This window comes from Mytilus edulis, chromosome 9, assembly GCF_963676685.1.
Source record: "Mytilus edulis chromosome 9, xbMytEdul2.2, whole genome shotgun sequence".
In the NCBI taxonomy this organism is placed as follows: Eukaryota; Metazoa; Mollusca; class Bivalvia; order Mytilida; family Mytilidae; genus Mytilus; species Mytilus edulis.
The window spans coordinates 38267515-38292069 of record NC_092352.1 but is presented as its reverse complement, the minus strand read 5'-3'; the positions used below and the strand labels follow the sequence as shown (position 1 = coordinate 38292069).

Below are 24555 nucleotides of genomic sequence, written 5' to 3'. Positions count from 1 at the left end.
AACTTTGGAAAAATTGATTACTTCGTGACATTTAAACTTTGGAAAAATTGATTACTTCGTGACATTTAAACTTTGGAAAAATTGATTACTTCGTGACATTTAAACTTTGGAAAAATTGATTACTTCGTGACATTTAAACTTTGGAAAAATTGATTACTTCGTGACATTTAAACTTTGGAAAATTTGATTACTTCGTGACATTTAAACTTTGGAAAAATTGATTACTTCGTGACATTTAAACTTTGGAAAATTTGATTACTTCGTGACATTTAAACTTTGGAAAATTTGATTACTTCGTGACATTTAAACTTTGGAAAAATTGATTACTTCGTGACATTTAAACTTTGGAAAATTTAATTACTTCGTGACATTTAAACTTTGGAAAATTTAATTATTTCATGAAGATAAATATCATAACCAATGGGGTATTGTGGCAGAACATATTTATGAATTATTAAGACAAAATATAGTTCTAATGGTGTATTCTTTATTCACAGAATCCTGTAGCAGTCGATGGAGACAAGCTATGTCTCCGTCAAGTATGCAGTTACCAACCATGAATTCATGGGACGTGGGTCGAGGACCTTCACCATTTACTGGTAACATGCCACCTTCATCACAGAATATGCAGGGTAGGTTTATTTACTACATAAATGCTTTAATGTAACAAAATATCTTTATTATGGAATAGGTTGACTGTAAAAATAACTGGGATCTTACAAGATAACATTATTAAGATATCCGTTAGGAAAAAAACAGGGTCACTTGACTTTTAAGTTCTCAAAGTTGGTTATTTTGATAATAGAATGACAATTTTTTTACCCTTCGGCAACAAAATCTGAATTTTATATTTCTTATAATTCAAAATCAACTAGTTATTTTCAATTTTGTTTTAAATCAACAATACAATAACATGGAAAATTAATATTAAATTTATATTGTAGGTCCACCTTATTCAAACATGCACAGCAATGATGTCATGCCAAATGGAGGCCCATCACCTATGAGCTATCAGCACCCGGCCACCCCCGGGGATTATAACAGTCCTCTTTCACATATGTCACCTCCCACAAGTGTGGAAGATATTAAAAGGGAACTTCATTCGTCAGTAGACATTCAAAATCATATGAATCATTATTTACCGACAGTGAGTGACACGACGCCATTGCGACATCCTGATTCAAGCAATATAAACAATTGTGGAACTCCATCCAGCCAATCACAGAACCAAATTAATGGCAGCCAACTTAACCATGGTACACCAAATGGAATTCAGTCGAACAATTCAGGGGCAGATAATAATACTATAGGAGATTTGAGCTTTGACCCATCAAGTGTGATAGATGGTGAAGGTCAAACTCCGACATTAGATGTAAGTATTGGTAATTTAAATATTTATGATACATTCCTAACCTTTATTTAGGAGATTGCAATATTTTAATGAGTAAGACATACTTCAAGAAATATATTGACCATAGAAACAAAAATAAACCAGAAAAAAACATGGTAAAAATATAGAAGAATAGAAAAAAAGTTGAAAGATATTGGTATCTGTTTTCAAGAAACAATATTCTCACAAAACATGCAAAGTAAAGATAACTATAAAAAGAAACATCATATACAAAGTTGTTTTTAAAGATCAGTATTGCTTATACAGCTTACACATACATGTAAGACCAAGACTACTCCTATGATTGATTTTGAATATAAACAAGAAACAATTTACATGTATTTGATTCCATATTTATTACACATTGCAAACCATAAAACTTGATATGGGATTTAATAGTTTTATGCATTTAGAGTAAAGTAAGGTTGCAATTAATCCTGACATCAGATCAATAAAATTCAGTGCATTGCTACACACATATATTTTAGTATGAAGATTGTTTGTTATCAGTTCATTTATTGCTATTTTGCTTCTTTGTTTTTGACACAGACAATTAAAATAACCCATTGATTTGGACTTCTTTTACGAAAGACAATACTTTTAAGGTTACAACAAAGTCTGATATATAACATTGTTCAGATAGAAATATTACATAACATTTGCAACGAATGAATTAATTATCTTATATGATCTTTATTGATTGTAACTGAGAAGGACAGAAGTCAGTTTCATCCTACAGATTATTATGTAATGATAGATTAATTGAGTTAGTAATTTTTTACATTCTGATTTTCTTCCGTCATTGGGAAGTTATTTGTTTAATTTAATTAGATAGTTTCTGCTCCTGTATTATGTTTGATCAATACACATTTTGTGTTTTACTGCTATCTTAAACAAAAGTTAAAGTTCTTATTTATTGAAGAAAAAATAGATTTCCTTATGATTAAAAAAGTAGATGCACTTATGATTCTAAAAATAGATTTAATAATGTTACTTTCTCTTTCAGCTTGATTTGAACTTAACAGATCCTATGGAGTTATTATCATATTTAGGGCCTTCGGAAAATTCTAATAATAACTCAGGTTCAGTCTCGTCGGGAAACACAGGGAACAATCAAAACACTAATACGACGTCGAGTAACAATGACGATTTACTGGCCTTGTTTGAATGATCAGTTGAGTGATAACGGACACACACACAGCATAGGGCCAGTAAATTGGAGACGGATTCGTTTCCTGTAAACAGTGCTATTGTTTTTCATTACTACAGCAAATGGTGGAGGACCCTGTACGTTGATTCGTGTTTAAATCCGCCAGTGTAAATTCATAATCGTAGAAGTGGTTGTTGAAACAGGAGGGTAATAAGATGCAAAATTTGTGGACAGTGATAGCCGTTGAGGTCGATATCAACAAGTTTTATCATTCAATTACTGAGGAGTATCATGTGATCAGCGTTGTCATGCAAACAAACAAAACAATATGGTTGACAGATCTGCAAGAACAATGATCAATTTCATCGAAACTCATTCATTTATTTATTTTATCATTGTATCTCAATTTGACTTGCCCAAAGAAAACAGTACAGAACATTCATGTGAACAAAATCTTCGTGCAAAATAAAGGATAGTGACCTTTGACCTATTTACAATGATCATGTGACTTTATACAAGATGTGATATGTTTTATTATCAGTAAAATATGCTGGTCTTGACCAAGACATTATACTTTAAAAAAGGCAGCATTATCAATATCATGTGAAAATCAAGACACATTGTGCTTAATGACGATGATGACGATGTTATCATGTTGTCATTTGGGGAAAATCCTATTTGTGGTTGTTATTAATGGACTGCAATACATTATAATTATGAATGCTGTTGCAAAATAAGGAGCATTTTGTTAGAATCATATCTCTGTGCAAAAAAATCATTAACTCAAAATTGCAATAATTTGACCAATTTCAATCTTCTTGCTCTTAACTTCTGAAGTACAGGCCAACATTTTATGGTCTAAATCTATTGAATGGTTAGAGCTCTCGTCTTATGTCTTGATTTTTTTTTTATTAAATTTTTTGAATAAATTCAAAACTAAATCATTATTAAATACTAGTTAATTTATATAAGACATTGAAAGCTGTTCAAGATAATATTTTTTTTAAAAGTTTATAAAAGACATTTAACTTTTTTAAACATATAAAAAAAAATTAAAAAATGAGCAAACCATGAATGAATCTTTGCAGAAACAGATAATATTAAAAGAGGAAATGAATGTCCTGAAAAATTCTATTAAATAAAAGGAAGGATCCATTTTAGAACAAATCTTTTGCTTTATTTTTGATCTGCACATTAACACTTCTGTAATAAAAAAATTAAAGTGCAATATAAGATGCCTTACTTAATGTGATCAACAGATTTGTATTTATTTTCATAGTTCTTTGTAGAAGTTCTTTAATAATTTTTTTTAATGTAGACAGTCATATCTTTATTTTACATGCAATCTATTTTTAGCAATTTATAATCAAACTGTTAGAAGTCTTTACAAAATTAGTAACCGAATAAACAGCACATTCAGTGATGTTACTAAAATTATTTTTCAGACTTCAAATAAAAAATTAGGAGGGATGTATATCTTAGAAAGGGCAATATATGACTGTCTATACCAAACATTTTTAATAAATTGTTAAGAGACAACATGTACTTTTTTGCAACCTTAACTGATTATTTTTTAATCATTTGTGCAATTATTCAGAATTCATCTTTGGCAATTCATTTGTAATCAATATTTACCATGACAATTCAAAATATTTTTAATTTTTTTTATGAATTCAATTTATGAAAACTTGTTATCTTGTTGTTTTTAAACCCAAAACATTGAATTATTTTTATGAAATCACCATTACAAATCAGTTTCATTTCACACCTTGTTGACATCTTTTTAAAAGATCTTGTATGAATTATTTTGTCTCACGCAAGGCGTTAATTATTATTTATAATGTGAAAGACATTTTTTTAACTGTTTACTGTGGTTTTAAGAAGATATTGTATGGAGACGAGTTTGCCAATTTTTTGTTAATGTTGTACTGTTGACTATAAGCATTAATTTACATTTTTTGCCAGTGTTTATATATAACCAGATTTATCATATACCAGTGTATTATATATGTAAATTATTTAAGATGTGAACGCATCATCTGTACAGAAATTTTTGAAAATGAAATTTAAGGTAACCATGGCGTCTGTTTTTTTGTGCCGAAGCCAAGTTCATATAACAAAAAAGTAGATTAGTTTTAAAACATTTCTCTGTATATATTGACTTTTTATAAGTAGAAACATTGATTTGTAGTCATAAACAAATATATAAACTATTTTTTGTGAAGATTTATTTATGCTTCATGTCTTCTCATTGGCAGTCAGTTGTAGAGTCACTTATGCCGGTTGGTTTGCAACAGTTTTGCTTATTGCCAAAATCAGTCTTATTATGTTAGATAAAATATAATTGTTGATACAGAAGAGTTTCGATCAATATTTTTATTTATTTTTTAAATGATAGTAAAAATTATGCATTAATTTTAAACTTAGGAAAAAATCTCAATCTTTTTAGTTTATTACTCTTGCAAATTTAATGACACTTTTACTCTGATTTTTTCTTTGTTTTTAAAGGGAAAATCAAAAGAAAAAGAGTAGCAAGTAGTTTTGTTTTGGCAGCAAGGAAAATGTATGTTGCAGTTCATATGAAAGAGATTTGCATTTGAAGAAAAATGAAATAATTAGCACCCCCTTTTTTCAGCATTCTGTTTATACAGCTGTAGTTACCTGGGTTAAATATCTAAAATCTGTCTATGCAATGTGCTATGTTAAACTTAATCACGTTTTTGTTTGATCAGGGAATAATTATAAAGCACATTATTTTATCCGTCAGCTATGCATATTCTCAGGATTAGCATACATCCAGTTTTCTGATATCAACTGCAGATCTCTTTCAGCTGAGTGTTTGTTTCCATCTGTTACTTCTAAATGTGACAAAGAGTTAACTTTTCTACCTGCCCCAAAAATTCTGGTTGTGTTGTCAATTTATGACAAAAAATGCATTTCATATATTTCAGAAATTTATATATTCAAAAATTAAATTCATGGCAGCCTGGAAAGTATTCACTTGGCAAAAAATTCTTAGCATTCAGTTGTTGTAGGTTGCAATAGGTTATCTCCCCTCAGTTGTATTAGCTCCCCTTGTTAATGTAAAATAATCAATTCTGCAATAGAAAAAAAATAAGCCAATTAATGCAATAGTTTGTCATAATATCTTGGCAATATTATAAATTCATATTCCCTAAACCAAAGAAGATTAAAAGGATGGAAAAAATCAGTTCTTTTATTTGTAAACAAAGAAAGTGCTCATAATCATTTTAATAAAACCATAAAGAGTGGTATATGTGTTATTGAATGCTCTAGTTTTAATTTTATATAAAATGTTACTTAAAAAAGAAAGTTGATTTATTTTTGTTTTTTTACGTTAATGACTTGCAAGATGAAGTTCTTGAAGGGACCATTATCAAAACAGTTTATCAAATACACTTCTTTCAGTGAGAACAAGACGATTCTGAATGTTGCAATTTGAACGAATCATTTCTATTACAAAAAATATTGTTCTCACATGACATTATAATTTGTACATGACATTACTAGACATGAAATATTCACTTTAATCGCTAAAAATACAGTTCTCTAAAATGATACTATGAACAAAATTATTTCAAATATCATACAATGCATTGAAAGGAACTGAATTTTTTTAACAAATGCAACATTTAGAATTTATCTTGTTTGCCTAGGACACATAATACTAAAGACAATAAATATGTTCGGATGCAGTCAGTGTTTTTAAAATGGCTATTTTTCTGTGAGAAAGTGCAATCACATGTTAGATGTCACCTGCAACTTATGTACTTTAGTCCCTTACATGTGATCATTATTTATCTAATAAAAAAGGAATTATTACAAATCATTGAAGTTTTTAATGTGTTATATTTGATGCCATAATCCATCAATACCACATGTTTATCTTGTACTGTGAAATTACATGACACAATGCAGGAGTACAGCATATACATCGTACCTTGTGTGTCAAGTGTTGAAAATGGAAATGACACCTTATAAATTTGTTGTTAAAAGTGCTTTGTGAATTTACCTTTATCATAAACACTCTTACATAAAAAATTGAAAGCAAAGGAAGCATAAATGTGAAAAAAAGTAAAATACAAAAGTCCAAGGAGATCTTTTAATCAGAAATTTCCATATCTAATAGCAAAATCAAAAGCTCAAATACATAAAACAACTGTCATATTCCTGATTTGGTACAGATATTTTATAATGTAGAAAATGGTGGATCAAACCAGGTTTATAGCTAAAATAAACTTCAACTTGTATGTGACAGTCACATAAAATTTCTTTATATCTACAATGTGTGAACAAAAGAAACGGACATAAGAAGAAAATAATTGTCAAAAAATTTGGGAAAAGCAGTTTACATTGTGTTATATCTCAATCAGTATAAAAAGAAAAAAAATATGTCTAAACCAGAAACAAAATGGCATATAGACAAAGCATATAAGCCAAAATGAAAGACAAGAATACAAAAAATTACCACAGCATAACTACATATTGGCTGGATGTAGAAGTAACGAGCCATGTCAAATTGATACTTTCTAAAATGGACTCGACATGAATGGTTAAAATATACAAAGACAAATAGAAAGAACACTTCAACAAATAGTTGAGATGATAAACATTTTCAATACCTAGAGTTTATACTTTAAGACCATCATATATTATTTGATGTATGATGCATTGATGCAGCATACATATCATCTTTAATATGGGAAGGCTGCATAATGCATATGAACCTCACATATATCTCCATGTCAGCTAACACATCAGACAGAACGTAGGACCACAGACAGGACTGCTTATACCAGATTAGAGTTTAGGTGGATGAGCAGAACATTAACCGAAATGATACTCCGTAGCAGATTTGCAATGTCCTTCCTTTTTTGTAACATTTTATTAACTTGTTGATAAAGGTTGTAGACATTGACAATTGATTCTATACCCAAAAGTATGTTCTAAGGACAATCATTTAAGAGAAATTCTGAGCATTCACTAGTTTGTTTTAGGTTCCTGTTAAATAACACCCAAGATGAAGAACTGCATCTTCATTCACACTATAGTTGATTACAACATTACATAGGTTTGCTTATAAAACATATTATATTGTTATGTCATTCGACTGCTTTGCAAATCTTGATCAGCAATAACGATTGAGCTTCAAAGTAATTATCAAACTTAGTACTCGAATTGGATTTTGAATCCGATGTAGATCCTACAACTATAGATCTAAAAAGAGTACATATATTCCTAGTACATTATCACATGCAATATTCTACAAATATTATTTTAAATATCTACCCTTTACACTAGTTCATCTTGTTAAAAACTTATTTTGAAACTGAACAGAATTTTTTTTAACATAGAACAATTCAATCTTTAAAACAAAAAGAAAACATTCATATTTACAAAGAAATGGATGATTTTTTACGTTTCTAAGATTGGTGGACGTTTTCAACAAACCTATGACATTTGCATTGGAAACATCTGATCTCTCCTACAATAAGCATTTCCTACGAAGAACATAGGCTTGTATTTCTTACTTGCAAGGTATTGTCCAAGAGTGAATGTTTTTTTTTTGCTTAAATTTCAACATTTTGAAATGAAGTAATCTGTGACGGTTAATTTAAGATATCTGTTTGATCTTCATAAACCACCCTTTGTCTCATTTCCTGTACACTCCTTGTATTCTAATTGTGTCTCAGTCAGGATTATGTCTTTATTTCCACGAGCTTCAATTATCACAATCTGCTATACACGACATTGAACTCTTATTGGAACGTTTTCGCTTTGATGAGTATTTTCACAAACACTTCCTGATTTGTATCGTTCGTTCATCTGTGTTGTTAATTGATATTTTCAATGCTATAGCTACCTAACCTTTAGAGTCGTTTTATGTCTGTAAATTACTTGCAAATTTGATCAATTCAGTAATATTCTGAGATAAAGATATTAACAAAAACAATGATTTACAGATATTACAGGCAACTGCCAGAAAATTGTGGTAACAACTTACTAAAAAAATTAATTTATTAAGGTCGAAACGATCCATATATAGGTAAGACATGTTTTGAATCAATCGGCTGAATTTTGATCTGCCAATAAATACCCAGAGTACGATCTACACTGCATAACCATGTATACCTTATTGGTCCATTGTCATTATTATATCCTTTTTACAATGAAACACGTTTTTTTTTCTCCACGTGTCGAGATATTTCAAATTCAACCTTTCTTTTTTTTTTAGCGATAATGAAATTCTACCCTTCTTGTGGCAAGTATATTTTAGCACTTACTTTAGTTGCAACCATCCTTCCTGCCAGAATTTAATTTAACTTACGTTATAAGTGCAATATGCGATGTTCATATTGCTGATTGTATTCTAAATAACCCCACCCTTACTGGTTACTAGATCTCCCCAACTTGTTCAATTCTGTATCCGTATCTTTATTGGTATGTGTAGAATCATAACTAAACATTTTTACACGATGGAGAAGAGCGCCGTTGCTATGGGCGGCAATCCTGTTGAGCGGTCTTGAATGACTCTACAGAATCAACATGCACTAACTTGTCTGGTAGCGAGTTCCAGTTTATGATTGTTTCCACAAAGAATAAGTGTTTATATCGAGGCTTCTAGCACTTTAAGCCCTTTTGTGTAGTATTTATTGTGGCTTATTATTGTCTAGCACTTTAAGCTCTTTTGTGTTGTTTATGTTGTGACTTATTGCTGTTTGGCATTTTTAGCCCTTTTGTGTTGTTTATAATGTGTCGTTTAATTATATTGTTTGTTTGACAATTATCAAATGTTTTGGCTTTGATTTTCTTCTTCATCTTGCTGGAGTAACAAAATGGTCAGCTTGCAGAGCCGACACCAGACCCTCAAACACCTTGTATATCAGAATCACCCGGAGTCTGTGTCTTCTTTCCTCTAGCATCTCCGTTTCTAGCTGCCTTCTTATGTTTGTTATGGATTTTTCGACTTTTGTAATTCCTTTTGATGAAACGTATGCCTCTGTTTTGTATTCGTAGAGGGATGAAAGGTACAAGAGGAACAGTCAAACACATACATCGAAAATAAACTGACAACGTCATGGCTAAAAATGAAATAGACAGACAGACAAATAATAGTACACAAAAAAACAACATTGAAAACTTAAGACTGAGCAACATGAACCCACTAAAACTGGGGTGATCTCGTGTGATCCGGAAGGGTAAGCAGACCCTTACCCACAGGCGACACCCGTCGTGTTGCTCATGTTATTACAAACTCGGTAAATAGTCTAGCTCGGTAGGTCACATTCATGAAAAGGGAAGGGGAATGTAGTTACAACGTAAGGAACATATCCAATATCATCTGTGAAACGTTTACTCCATAGCGGTCAACCAACTCGTGATGGCGTTACGAAGGGATGATTTCAACTTCACCATTTGGAACTCTTGGTTTAATAGCTTACTTGTGAGCAGCAACACTCTATCAAGAAACTTATCAATATCCCCTTTTTGTATGGTTCCTGACGGTTGCGCCATCTTCCGTTGTTGATCTTACGAGGAATATGCATGCTACTTTCTACATGTTTCCGTTACATTCCTTAAATTTCTCATAAGAAAGCCCAGGGTGGCGTTGGCTTTCTTGCTTATGTTGTTAATGTGGATGCCCCTTTTCATGTCGGAGTTTGTGAAGTAGTTTGTTGTGTGGAACGGTATCAAAGACTTTTGAGAAGTCTAATATTGCTACGTCTATCTGATAACCTTTGTCATGATCTTGTAAGAAGTCATTGGTGGTAGTAATGAGTTGTGTTTCGAATGAATATCCTGATCGAAATCCATGATTAATGCTGCCGGTTAAGATTTTGTTTTTCTGCAGATGTTTGAAGATGTGCTTGCACATGTTGTGTTCAAGAACTTTGATGACTGATGTTACAGATACAGGTCTGTAGTTATCTGCAAGGTGTTTATCTCCTTTTGTAAACAAAAAGATGCTGGCTATATTTGCATCTCTCCGGTATTGTGGTAGTTATCCTGTGTCGAGCGAGCATTAGCTCTTTAGATACCAGTAAAATCGAACAATCTTTAACTTTGCCGATTGTGACATTTGTGCAAAGTGAGAATTCAGATTGCAGGGTATGCATGCATTACAGAAAACACTTACCGAGTGGATGCACCGGTCTCGTTTCTTTTAAGAGTTAATGCGTTCCCCTCTATTTCTGTTTAAGTCCTTGATTTGTCGATTACTAATCCATTTATGAGAATTGAACATCGATATATTACTGTTGCCTTAATTTGTCAGATGTGGCCAAGGTTATGTAAAAAGTAAAATCACAAAAATACTGAACTTAGAGGAAGATCAATTGGGAAAGTCTATAATCACATGGCAAAATCAAATAACAAAACGCATCAAAAACGAATGGACAAAAACTGTCATATTCCTGACTTGGTACAGGCATTTTCAAATGTAGAAAATGGTGGATTAAACCTGGTTCTATAGCGCTAACCCTCTCACTTTAATGACAGTCTCATCAATTTCCGATATTTTTACATTGATGCGTTAAATAAACAGACACAATAAATATAATAGTCAAAATATGGGTACATCAGTCATCATCGTTTAACAATTTTAAAAGGAACATTTTAACAGAACACAAAAACATCTACTATCTACGAACACATTTATTGATTTGAGTGTCTGACGTCAGAAAATTTTATACGTCACATAAATTTGTCGTTCAATGTGCGTACAAACAATTTTAAAATTTTCATGGGAATGTTAGCATACAGGGTTAAAAAATCAAAAGTATGTAAGAATAAATTTAAGAAATAGACCGAGATTTAAACTAGTCCAAAGTTATATATAGAATTTATAAGAATCCAAAAATAGTTAATTCCACTACGCGATTGAATGATTTTGACGTTTGTGGTTCAACGTATATTGTAATACATAATAGAAATATATCATAATGACATATAATAGAACAATATCATACTGACGGGATCTTTTAAAGTACAGAGTCACTTTATAAGAACAAAAGAAATACAAAAAGTCGCAAATACAAAACAAACCACAAAAAAATGAAAGCCAATACAAACACATTGACGAGATGTATAAGTACCGAGCCACGTCATATTCCAGAGCACACGAGTTCAACACCAACTTTTGTGAATTTCATAGTGTCCAATCATACAATTTTTGTGTAGTTTTCTTTCGTTTACTATTCTAACTTTGTTTTTGTTTTGCTCGGCGATGTCTGTTTTACTTCTTTTTGTGGTCTTATATTGCACCCTTGGTGTTTTTCCACTTTTGCATCACATAAGCAATTCATAGTGTGTTAATTTTCTAGCAATGCGTTTTTCTGGTTAAAAAATAATTTATCAAAAGGGTTGATAGAAGAAAATTTCTCATTTTGGTTACAACAGTGAGGACAGATAAAATATACCTGAACAAATCTGCAACTGCCTTTGCTGAAAATGAAGAACAGAAGTAATTGTTGACATTGTTGGAAAATCAACATATGTCCGTAATTTTTTCGCCCAAAACGAGATTACAAGCAACTAAGATATACCGAGTTAGATGATTGAACTCGTTATGAAACTTTTTATATTAATTGAAGAAGATGTTAGATTAAATTTAATGAGAAAGCAACCAACCCAAACAATAATCCAAAGTATATATATTCCATCGAATCATGTACAAGTGTGTTTGTATTGGTCATTTTTGACAGCCAAGGTTCCTAAAGATGATGTTCAACAAACCTATGGGGAGGCCGAGCTAAGTTTGCTATTAATGTAAAACTCAAGTTGAGCAAAATGTCATTTATTCAAAATTTATAATTAATTGAGAATGACATATTAACAATATCAATAGTAGCAAAAAAACGACAATTACATTAAAAAGCAAAGGTGGGGTTAAGAAAATGCCACAAATCCCAACGGGGATCCCCACCCGAGGACTCCCTGTCCAGAACTAGGGAAGACAGTATATAAAGCTAAGGAAAATAAGCCCTTTATGACCACTTAAATGCAGAGCAAGCCATGTTGAACTCTATTGTCCATATAGACGCAAATACATGTGAAAATACAAACAAATTGTTAATAATAGTCATGTATAACTAGAATACTAGAATAAAATATAGAAAAACACAAAAAAAAAAAAAAAAAAAAAAAATTTAAAAAAACATCATGTATTGGATGTTGAATAAAAAGCAAATGTAGAGCAAGTCATGTTGACCTCTACCCAAATATAATAAAATGTACAATATACTGTAGAGCAAACCATGTTGACCTCTACTAGTAAGTCCAGAATGTTCAAAAAAGAAAACAAATGAGTTTTATTAGTTACAGATTCAAAAATTGAGGTGGAATGTACACAGGAGAAGGATTTAGCCATGGAGCTTATCCGATGAAATTTTTCAAAAGAAAAACGAGACAACAGGTCACAAATTACATTGGTCTTGCCACGAATATGCTTAGCTCGAAAATGAATATTGTATTTTAAAACAGCTAGTACCAATCTCCGGAACAATTTTGTAATGTTCTTTTCTTTTGAAGATGTTTTATCTATAATTGTAGCAACAATTAAAAACAAAATTTTATGGTTGGCTAAGAGCTAACCCCAAATATCAATTGCCAAAACAATTGGAAAAAGTTCTTTTATTGTAATGGGTAAATTTCTCATCTCCTGTGGCCATTCACCTGCAAACCATTTACTGCCAAAACCAGCAGAAAATCCACCATGTGTCCCAGCAGCATCTGAATAAAGTTTCAAAACATCTGAGGAAACCCATTTGTTATATAAAAAAGATGATTTACCATTAAAATCTTTAATAACTAAATCCCATAATTTAAGTTCTAGCCTTGGTTCAGAATTTAACTTTATTCTATAATGTGGAGATGTATGGCTCATAGTTAAATCAAATAATCTGCGCAAGAAAGCTCTATCTGGAACAATGACCCCACAGGTAAAATTCAAAAGACCCAATAATGACTGTAACTCTCTTAAGGTAACACTACGTTTACATTTGTATTTATTGAGTAATAGTGATTTTTTTTTTCATCAGGTAAACGAGCAACCCTCTGTACGGAATCAATTTCAATCTCATATATTACAAGACATGTTGTTGGGAGTTCTGTTTTTTCCCATTTTTATGGGAACCACCCACTTTCTCAGCAAGGCTCATAAAAGTGTGCAATGCTGTCAAACAATCACTAGTACCAGACTTTCCTACAAAGAAAAAATCATCAAGTAGGTGAGATACCCCATCAATGTGAAATTTCTCATTTAAAATCCATTGAATAACATTAACGGTACCAATTTTCCTGCACCAGATGCGCATTTCGACAATACATGTCACTTCAGTGATGCTCGTGGCCAAAATATTTGAAATCCAAAGCTTACATAAAAGATGAAGAGCTATAATCCAAAAGGTCCAAAAAGTATAGCCAAATCCGTGAAAGGAATCAGAGCTTTGCATGAGGGAGATACATTCCTTAATTTATAATAATTTCTAACATTTTGTAACAGCAAATTTTAATAACACAAAAAATCCGTATTTGCATGCCAGTGACGTTGAAAAAGCTTCAAATAACTGACAGGACGAGGATGCCCCCATTGGCAGAGATGCATCATAATATTATTTACGATCCCACTGAAATCCTAATAAATGATGATCTTTTTCTGAAAAAGGAATCAAGCGAAATGCGTTTTTAATGTCACTTTTAGCCATTAGACACCGTGAACCATACAACTGGACTAATTCTGTAACTGTCTCAATATTTTAGTATTGCACTGCTGAATATTCTGGAGAAATACCTGAATTAACTGAATTTCCATTGGGGTAGGACAAATCATGAATTAATCTAAATGAATTCGGCTCTTTCTTTGGAACTAACCCTAAGGGGGAACAAACAAAATTAAGGAAAGGTGCATTTTTGAAGGGACCTTTAATACGCCCCAGTTTTAATTCTTTTTCAATTCTTGATTGTACTACAACTGGATTTTCTCTGGCGCTATTATAATTTCGAGGAAAATTTAATTCAGATCTTGAAAAAGAAGAATTTATTGAAAACCCATGTGTAAAACCATGTATCAATTTCTCTTTCAACTGTTGATTGTAACCTGATTAATATTTATTCAATTCATGAACTTTTACCGGAGCAGGAAGGTTTGGCAGAGGTTGCTCGTTTAACTTGGCCCTCTGTACTACACGTGAGGGTACAATGTTTATTGCTGCAATGGACACACTGGTGTTTAAGTTTAGTTTTTTGAGGTACATTCCCCTGACTTAAAAGGCCCAACAATAGCCGAGGGGAACTGAAATTGTTGTTGGACTTTTCTTGGAAATGTATTTTTAGAGGTATTCACAAAGGAGCTCAGGAGGTCCTAAGATGTGACACTATTAGACCGTTCAGTCAGATATACTGACCTCCATAACTCGACATTTATAGAATCCCATCTCAAATTTAGAATTTTTCTAACCCTTTAAATTTCTCATCATATGTTTTAGCTGCTTGAAACCCCAAAGATTTACATAAACCACGAATAGTATAACCATACTTTACCAAGGCCAAAGCAGAATTCAAAGACTTTCCTAAATAAATGGACATAAATATGTCAAAAGCATTCATCCACTGATGAATTGATGCTCCCTTTTGTTTTTCCTATTTGAAATAGTGATGTTAAAATTTTCAAACAAAAATGAGGAATCTTCCTCAATATCAGACGGCAGCAAAAAGGCAAAGTTTACATAATTGTCTGCCCAAACATCATCTTTGGCCACGAGCATTACTGAAGAGACATTATTTGTCGAAATGCGCATCTGGTGCAGAAAAATTTGTACCGTTAATGTTATTTTAGCTTACAACTAACATGAAAATATATAGGTATTGAATGTTTTAACATATGACATGCATAGGGAGTGTCTACATTAGCAGAGCTTGAGTGGAACTGCTCAGCAGGTATGACATCCGGATCTGATGATAAGGGTAGCTGAAATAATGCTAATGATGAGTCATGTTTATCACTGCTGCCATTTGGCACAGTTGTCAACGGTGGTATACGGTGGAAATCTGCATAGACTGTGTTGAGCTTGCATGAGCAGTTTGTAATGAAGTCGGCATCACGTTATTGTCCTTTACTAGGTGAATGCTTGAACTGTGCAACTTTGCAAATAATGCTTCAGCAATGTCATTAGCGGATGGACTGGAAGATTATTGTTGGATGAACTTATAATAGTATTGTCCGGTAAATAAGCTCGTTGCGGTTGAGTCCTAGTACTCTTTCGTTTCTTTGCCCTGTGTCTATTTAATGGCGGAAAGGCAGTAGTCTCCGTCTCAAAGACATTCCCAATTGTTGCTTCAGTCAAATTTCCAGGAGCAGCTTTCCTTTTTGTTCTTTGCTTTGGCATTCTGACTGAAATAATTAAGAATTAAAAAAATAGATATGTGTATACTATTTTAATTGTTAGTACAGTAGTGTCTTAATTATGGCCAATTGAGGAAAATTATGATCCATTTTTTTAAGGCATATTATAATTCTAAACATGTATTAATAAATACATAGATTCAACCAATAGTGAACTTGAAATCTAAATATACTGATATAGTAACTCCAGAACAATAAATAATATATGTATAAAAAAGGTGTAAAATTAAATTTTACAACCAATGTACCCTATTGTGACACAACCATAAAGGGTAATAAACCATTTAGTATGTTCCTCTGCTTGAACCAAAGTCAATCCACATGTATGTACATGTAAAACATAACATGTAACTGAACCATGTAATAATATAAGACATTAGTAATGTCAACCATTCTTGTGTCACAACCATAATAAACCAAAGCAAGACAGAGGAAACAATTAATAAATAATGTTAAATATTATAAATTAAGTAGTAATGGAGTACCATATTTACAGTAAATAACCATAATATTTGTCAAATAAAAATTATCACATGACAAGAACCTCCATATTAAAATGTTTGTATATTATAATTGCATCAGTATCAAACAAAAGTGATAAATTAACTATTTAACTTCGAGCTGGACTGTCTACAGCTGCACGAATACTCTTTGCATATTTGACTATGCCTATAGCGTTTAAATGCACCTTGTCATTTGATAACGGTGCTCAAGTGTTTTTCCAAAAACCCTTGTGCTGCCGGTAGTTAATATTACAACTTTGATATACATTTTTTCATAGATCTTTGATTATCTCTATAACTTTGTTATTATAATTGTCTTTCAAATCCCTGGAGTATCTCGGGAGCAACTGACCTATAATCACGTGACGAACATTATAGCATTTGATTATGTAATCGGCAAAAACTATTATATCTCTTGCTAATCTAGCGGGATTTCATTCAGTGGGATTTGATTCAGCGGATAAATCATTGCTGCCAATTTGAAGAAAAACACAATGAGGTTTATAATCATCAATGATTTTGATAAATTCTTGCCTTTTTACGCATTTTGGGCCCGGACGAAGCTTACTTCCTCCCAAACCGAAATATTCTACTTGAATGTCTGTACCATCAAACCCCAAATTCAACCATCCCTGATAGTTATTTTTAAACACAAATTATTCTAATCTATGAATAAAAGAGTGACCAAAAAACAATGCACGTCTGACCATGGTTCAAATTCAAAAATTGAAGTTATAAAAAAAAATGATTTAAGGTTCGTTTTTTTCCTGAAATATAGCTGTACTTTCAACAAAGATTGACTTTCCTCAGATCTTTGGAATTTCACAAGTAGATGGAAATCAGCGCTGGCAAAGTCTTTATATGCAGTAGGCTCTCTGAATATCACACACAAATCTGCATACAATAAGTAACCTCCTTTTTTGGAAAAACAACTACAACCTCACAGATCCAGCTTCAGCTATACACAGCGATCCTCTTTTTGCAAAAAGTTACAAAATATTTTCCAAGTTTCAAATAAATGATGTTTCTTCTTTCAGAGAAATTAACTGAATGACTGCATGTCCAAGTTCATGCAATAATCTGATCTAAATTGTCCCTCCCAAAAACTTGCTAATCCATTTCCTTGTTTGTCCATAGCACACCTTGGCCTCAGGCGGGAGATAAAGTTTCTACACTCATAATGTACAATACTGCCCTAGACCCCAGATGGCTAATCCCCAGATAAAATTACAACACAGTAGATATTACTTAATCCTCAATGATTATCTGAACAAAAATGTTTATATTTTCAATAAATTTATTTCCTTACATGCCTGATTGTTACATATAGGTTTGAAGTGACTGAAAGATAACAGTGGGCCGTCCTGATTTGGAGTAAAAAGATAGATGATAGTAATCAAAAACTGATAATCAAATATAGTTCAAACAGTAAAAAAAAAGACATTCTAAGACCATAATAGGTGATGACTGTTTTAACAGAACAGAGATTGCTAACCACATAAAGTGAACCACGTGAAACGAGTCTTACCACGACATGATTGTTGTAACGAACCAAAAACGATTCTTAGCCAGATATGACTAGAAGATAGAGCTCACACTTACATGACTTGTCATGAGAGTTGTAAATAAGAATTTATGGTTTACTTCCAAGCAGGTATGAGCACTATAGACGTTCAGCCTCATTGTATACCCTTATTGTTGCGACAGATGATTTACAGTAAGCGCACCAGATGTAGAGCATCCAGCCATAAGATGATTATTGTAAACAAGAAAGAATAAACCAGATATCACACATAAATATAGAAGGCGACCGATCGTCTAATAAATTTTAGAATGGAAATGGGGAGTGTCAAAGCGACAACAACCCGACCAAATAGGAGACAACAACCGGAGGCCACCAATTGGTCTTCAACGCATGAGAAAATCACGCATCCGGAGGTGGTTCCAGCTGGCCCCTAAATAAAACTGTCTATAGTTCAGTGGAAATGGTAAGTAGACATATACACGAGCCTTGGAAGGTAAGGGAAATCACATCATGATTTTTGTGACTTATCGCATGTGAGGATGATTTGGATCTAGATATGAATCATAAAAAGTAAAATCATAAAAATACTGAACTTAGAGGAAGATCAATTGGGAAAGTCCATAATCACATGGCAAAATCAAATAACAAAACGCATCAAAAACGAATGGACAAGAACTGTCATATTCCTGACTTGGTACAGGCATTTTCAAATGTAGAAAATGGTGGATTAAACCTGGTTCTATAGCGCTAACCCTCTCACTCCAATGACAGTCTCATCAACCTCCGACACTTTTACACTGATGCGTTAAATAAACAGACACAACAAATAAAATAGTCAAAACATGGGCACATCAGTCATCATCGTCCAACAATTCCAAAAGGAACAACCCAACAGAACACAAAAACATCCACCATCTACGAACACATTTATTGATTTGAGTGTCTGACGTCAGAAAATTTTATACGTTACATAAATTTGTCGTTCAATGTGCGTACAAACAATTTTAAAATTTTCATGGGAATGTTAGCATACAGGGTTAAAAATCAAAAGTATGTAAGAATGAATTTAAGAAATAGACCGAGATTTAAACTAGTCCAAAAGTTATATATAGAATTTATAAGAATCCAAAAATAGTTAATTCCACTACGCGATTGAATGATTTTGACGTTTGTGGTTCAACGTATATTGTAATTCATAATAGAAATATATCATAATGACATATAATAGAACAATATCATATTGACGGGATCTTTTAAAGTACAGAGTCACGTTATAAGAACAAAAGAAATACAAAAAGTCGCAAATACAAAACAAACCACAAAAAAATGAAAGCCAATACAAACACATTGACGAGATGTATAAGTACCGAGCCACGTGAAACGGATATCACATGAAACCATTCAACAGTAAAAGTAATATTAATAATAGAACAAAGACAAATGAAAGAACTATAAAACACGTTGTTAAGATGATAAACAACATCAGTACGCAGAATCTATACATCAAGACCATCGTGTATTATTTGAGAAGTTGATACGGAATATTTATCAACAAGGTCTTGGTACCTTCCGATGAACTTTTTTAGAAAAAGAACGAGACGTTCTTTGACATACCCCTGTTTCATCAACTTTCTACTCAGACACTGATGACGTTTTACAAAGTATGAGTAGGAGCTGCAAACTCTTGAATATCGAATAAGTTGGGAAATATATATCCCATATGCAGGTGAAGTTGGTATATTGCTACTAAGGTGGGGGAAATTTATAATTTCAAAATTAAAATCGTCTCGTTTGTCATAGATTCTGGTACTGAGATGACTGTGTAAGTCAAATTCGAGATATAAGTCTAAAAATGAGGCGGAGGAAGCCGTGTCTGTTGTTTCTTTAATCTCTAGTTCTGGGGTATATTAATGGAACCCAATCAGAAAAGTTCGGATTGTTTATGGAAAGAACATCATCAATATATCTGAAAGTGAAATTAAATAATCTGGCTTCGTTGATTCTCTTGTTTTTTACAAGTGTCTGGAGGAACTCCGATTCATATGAAAATAAGAAGAGGTCGGCAAGAAGAGGCGCACAGTTTGTTCCCATAGGAATGCCGACAATTTGTTGGAAAAGTCTACCTCCAAACTCAACAAATATGTTGTCGATAAGAAACTCCAGCATACTGACCACTTGTTCTTCTGTGTAGCATATTTTACCTTTTTGTTTGTCACTATTTACGACATATGCCTTATGAAATCCCAAAGTAATAAATTTATAGCGTATGCTACCATTTTTATGTTGAAAGGCATTGTGGATTATTTCTTTTAGGCGATTTTTCAATTTCACATGGGGAATGGTGGTATACAGGGTTGAAAAATCAAAAGTTTTGATGGAACTAATTTCAGAAAAAGACCGAGATTTAAAATTGTCTAGAAGTTCTTTAGAATTTTTAAGAATCCACATATGGTTAATACCACTACGCGAGTAAACAGTTTCACAGTATTTCTGAAGACCCTCCTTCACTGCGGACAGAATTTTAGTCAATCTAATGGACAATTCTTTAGTGGAACATGAAGATGAGCCAGCAATATACCGTTGTTTGTACGGAATTTTATGAAGCTTTGGTATCCAATACAAACAAGGTAAGTCCTCCGATTTGGTGTTCAATGCAATGTTTATTGAAGCCATGAAGGACTGATGATTTGCTAAAATCTCATCCTTGTCAAATGATATGTCTTTGTATGTGGGATTACCTGAGTGCTCCTTTATACCCAATTCTTTTACAAGACATTCGTAGTAATACGATTTACATACAAAGACAATATTATTTGAAGCTTTTTCCGCAGGAACAACAACATACTTATCATGAAGAGTTGATAGACATTTCGATATGAATCATAAAAATTGACCTGTGAACAAAATCTTGGAATTAAAAATAAACTTCTATATAAGGTTTTGGAATTGAAATAGTTTAGGTCTCCACAACAATTGAAGACATTAATTGCCTGAATTCGCATCTGTAAAATTGGTACTGTGAATGATAACTTAATTCAAAGGTTATCATTGTTGTAACTGAGCAAATGAAATACAGCTACATATGAGCACCAAATGGAAACCGATCTCTTGTCACAAATTGCAACATCAATGACCAGAAGTTAAGATCTCTAGAAGGCAATTCTTCTCCTATGTCAACTGAGAACATTTACAGCTTGATGACAGTAAGCCTGGTGATGATTGACTTTCAAATGATGAATTCAATTACATTAAATCAAAGACGACTGATAATAACAAGAATAAAATCATAGATTACTGAAGCTCATATCCTTTAAAAAGGAAGGATGGAAATTGTATTTGCTGAGGATTCATTTATTTTTAAGGGATACCATTTTAGTGTTGATTTTATGGATATAGTTAATGACAATTATCTTTAGACTTGTATGCAAATTTTGCGGAAAACCACGAAATCAAATACATTTATTTTGTACATCCGAAGATACACTTTTTACTCAATCCCCAAAAAAATTTGTGAAATATCTCATAGCCTATGTTGTTGGCCACATCTGATTATCTCATTGCCTATGTTGTTGGCCACATATGATTATCTCATTGCCTATGTTGTTGGCCACATATGATTTAAGTGTTGTAAAATATATCATTGCCTATGTTGTTGGTCACATCTGATTATATCATTGCCTATGTTGTTGACCACATATGATTATCTCATTGCCTATGTTGTTGGCCACATATGATTTAAGTGTTGTTAAATATCTCATTGCCTATGATGTTGGCCACATATGATTATCTCATTGCCTATGTTGTTGGCAACATATGATTATCTCATTGCCTATGTTGTTGGCCACATATGAATAAAGTGTTGTTAAATATCTCATTGCCTATGATGTTGGCCACATATGATTATCTCATTGCCTATGTTGTTGGCATTATATGATTATCTCATTGCCTATGTTGTTGGCCACATATGATTTAAGTGTTGTTAAATATCTCATTGCCTATGCTGTTGGCCACATATGATTATCTCATTGCCTATGTTGTTGGCAACATATGATTATCTCATTGCCTATGTTGTTGACCACATATGATTATCCGATTGCCTATGTTGTTGGCCACATATTATTTAAGTGTTGTTAAATATCTCATTGCCTATGATGTTGGCCACAAATGATTATCTCATTGCCTATGTTGTTGGCAACATATGATTATCTCATTGCCTATGTTGTTGGACACATATGATTTAAGTGTTGTTAAATATCTCATTGCCTATGTAGTTGGCCACATGATTATCTCATTGCCTATGTTGTTGGCCACAAATGATTATCTCATTGCCTATGTTGTTGGCCACATATGATTTAAGTGTTGTTAAATATCTCATTGCCTATGTTGTTGGCCACATATGCTTATCTCATTGCCTATGTTGTTGGCAACATATGATTATCTCATTGCCTATGTTGTTGGCAACATATGATTATCTCATTGCCTATGTTGTTGGCCACATATGATTTAAGTGTTGTTAAATATTTCATTGCCTATGATGTTGGCCACATATGATTATCTCATTGCCTATGTTGTTGGCAACATATGATTATCTGATTGCCTATGTTGTTGACCACATATGATTATCTGATTGCCTATGTTGTTGGCCACATATGATTTAAGTGTTGTTAAATATCTCATTGCCTATGATGTTGGCCACATATGATTATCGCATTGCCTATGTTGTTGGCAACATATGATAATCTCATTGCCTATGTTGTTGGCCACATATGATTTAAGTGTTGTTAAATATCTCATTGCCTATGATGTTGGCCACATATGATTATCTCATTGCCTATGTTGTTGACCACATATGATTATCTCATTGCCTATGTTGTTGGCCACATATGATTTAAGTGTTGTTAAATATCTCATTGCCTATGTAGTTGGACACATGATTATCTCATTGCCTATGTTGTTGGCCACATATGATTTAAGTGTTGTTAAATATTTCATTGCCTATGTTGTTGGCCACATATGATTTAAGTGTTGTTAAATATTTCATTGCCTATGTTGTTGGCCACATATGATTTAAGTGTTGTTAAATATCTCATTGCCTATGTTGTTGGCCACATATGATTTAAGTGTTGTTAAATATTTCATTGCCTATGTTGTTGGTCACATATGATTTAAGTGTTGTTAAATATTTCATTGCCTATGTTGTTGGTCACATATGATTTAAGTGTTGTTAAATATTTCATTGCCTATGTTGTTGGCCACATATGATTTAAGTGTTGTTAAATGCTTATATCTCTCAGGTTTCAGTGCATTGCATTTGAGCATGAGGTGTATCTTTCTTAGCTAACCGACATAATGGGCATCATACTACAGATCAAAGATAGTTGACCTATGACTTATACTAAATAAAGGCAGAAGTAGTATACCGTTATTCAAACAAGACTCTAACTTATATAAAAAATCTTAACTTGATCAATGAACCAAGAAAATGGGGTAAAATTAGTTCAATCCTGTCTAGGCTATATGCACATCTTACAATGATTCTTTAAACCATGTATAGTTGATCTGTAACTAATAGTGAAATAAAAGACTATGTGTAGAATATGTGAAGTTAAGCAGGCATTGATTCTTGAGATAGGTTCAAAGACAATGGACATAAGGGAGGTACAAACTTCAATCATGAAGATCGTCCTGAATATGCATGAAATATTTGCCACTGGACGTTAAGCAACCAACAATCAATCAATCAATCATGAAGGTATTAGTTCAGAAAGATGCTTATCCTATCATATTTAAAAACAGTTGACAAAACTTCAATTAGAATAATATTAGAGAGAGGTGAAAAATACTAAAGGGATATTCAAACTCATAAATTGAAAAGACAATGCCTTCACAAAATACGAAAAACAACCAAAAGATAAAAACACAAAGTGTAAAGCTAAAACTTAAGCAACATAAAAGTCAACTATAAAAGTCCAAATTTATAGGCAATGAGATATTTCACAATCACCTTAGATGTGCAACTAATTTGATGAAGAGATACAAAATAAGTCATGATACTTTTTTTAAAATCTATATTATACAAAACATAAATACTGCACTTTGTTACCTTGCTACCGTACAATATATATGTGCAAATTGTGAGCATACAATTTAATGGAATTCAAAATTGCATTTATTAAACAAAACAAACCAGATATAATCTACCTTCCTCTTTCATTAAGATAACAAAACACATCATATATCTGTATTTAAGCTTTTTTTATCAATGGTCCCATTTTTTGGTTTCTCTGGATGAATTGCCACTGTAAGGTTGAGGGGAATGGTTTCTAGTTTGCAAACTGGTTTCAGAATAAATTTTAGAAAAAGGTCAAGTGGCAAAGTCCATAGCCTACCAAATTCTATCCCTTGATTTACTTGAAAAAATCCTATTAACACATTTTCAACTTCTTAAATTTTAGTTCATATATATTTTTTAGAGTTAAGTGTGATGTCCATTTTCACTCAACAAGTACATATTTTTGTATAGGGCCATCTGAAGCCTACCTCTGGTTGCAGAATGTTCTCACT

General features: G+C 32.4%; 1 protein-coding gene across 16 annotated transcripts in view; it reads left to right on the top strand.

The window, feature by feature from the left end:
- The window catches only part of LOC139489703 (zinc finger MIZ domain-containing protein 1-like), a 210228-nt gene extending 203838 nt beyond the window's left edge, over nucleotides 1–6390 (top strand). For all 16 annotated transcript variants that reach the window (XM_071276417.1, XM_071276425.1, XM_071276418.1 and 13 more), the window contains 3 exons: nucleotides 498–632; nucleotides 945–1372; nucleotides 2397–6390. In XM_071276417.1, coding sequence (XP_071132518.1) covers nucleotides 498–632; nucleotides 945–1372; nucleotides 2397–2561 — 728 coding nt within the window. In that variant the 3' untranslated portion in view covers nucleotides 2562–6390. The remainder of the gene's footprint in view (nucleotides 1–497; nucleotides 633–944; nucleotides 1373–2396) is intronic.
- The last annotated feature ends 18165 nt before the right edge of the window (nucleotides 6391–24555 follow it).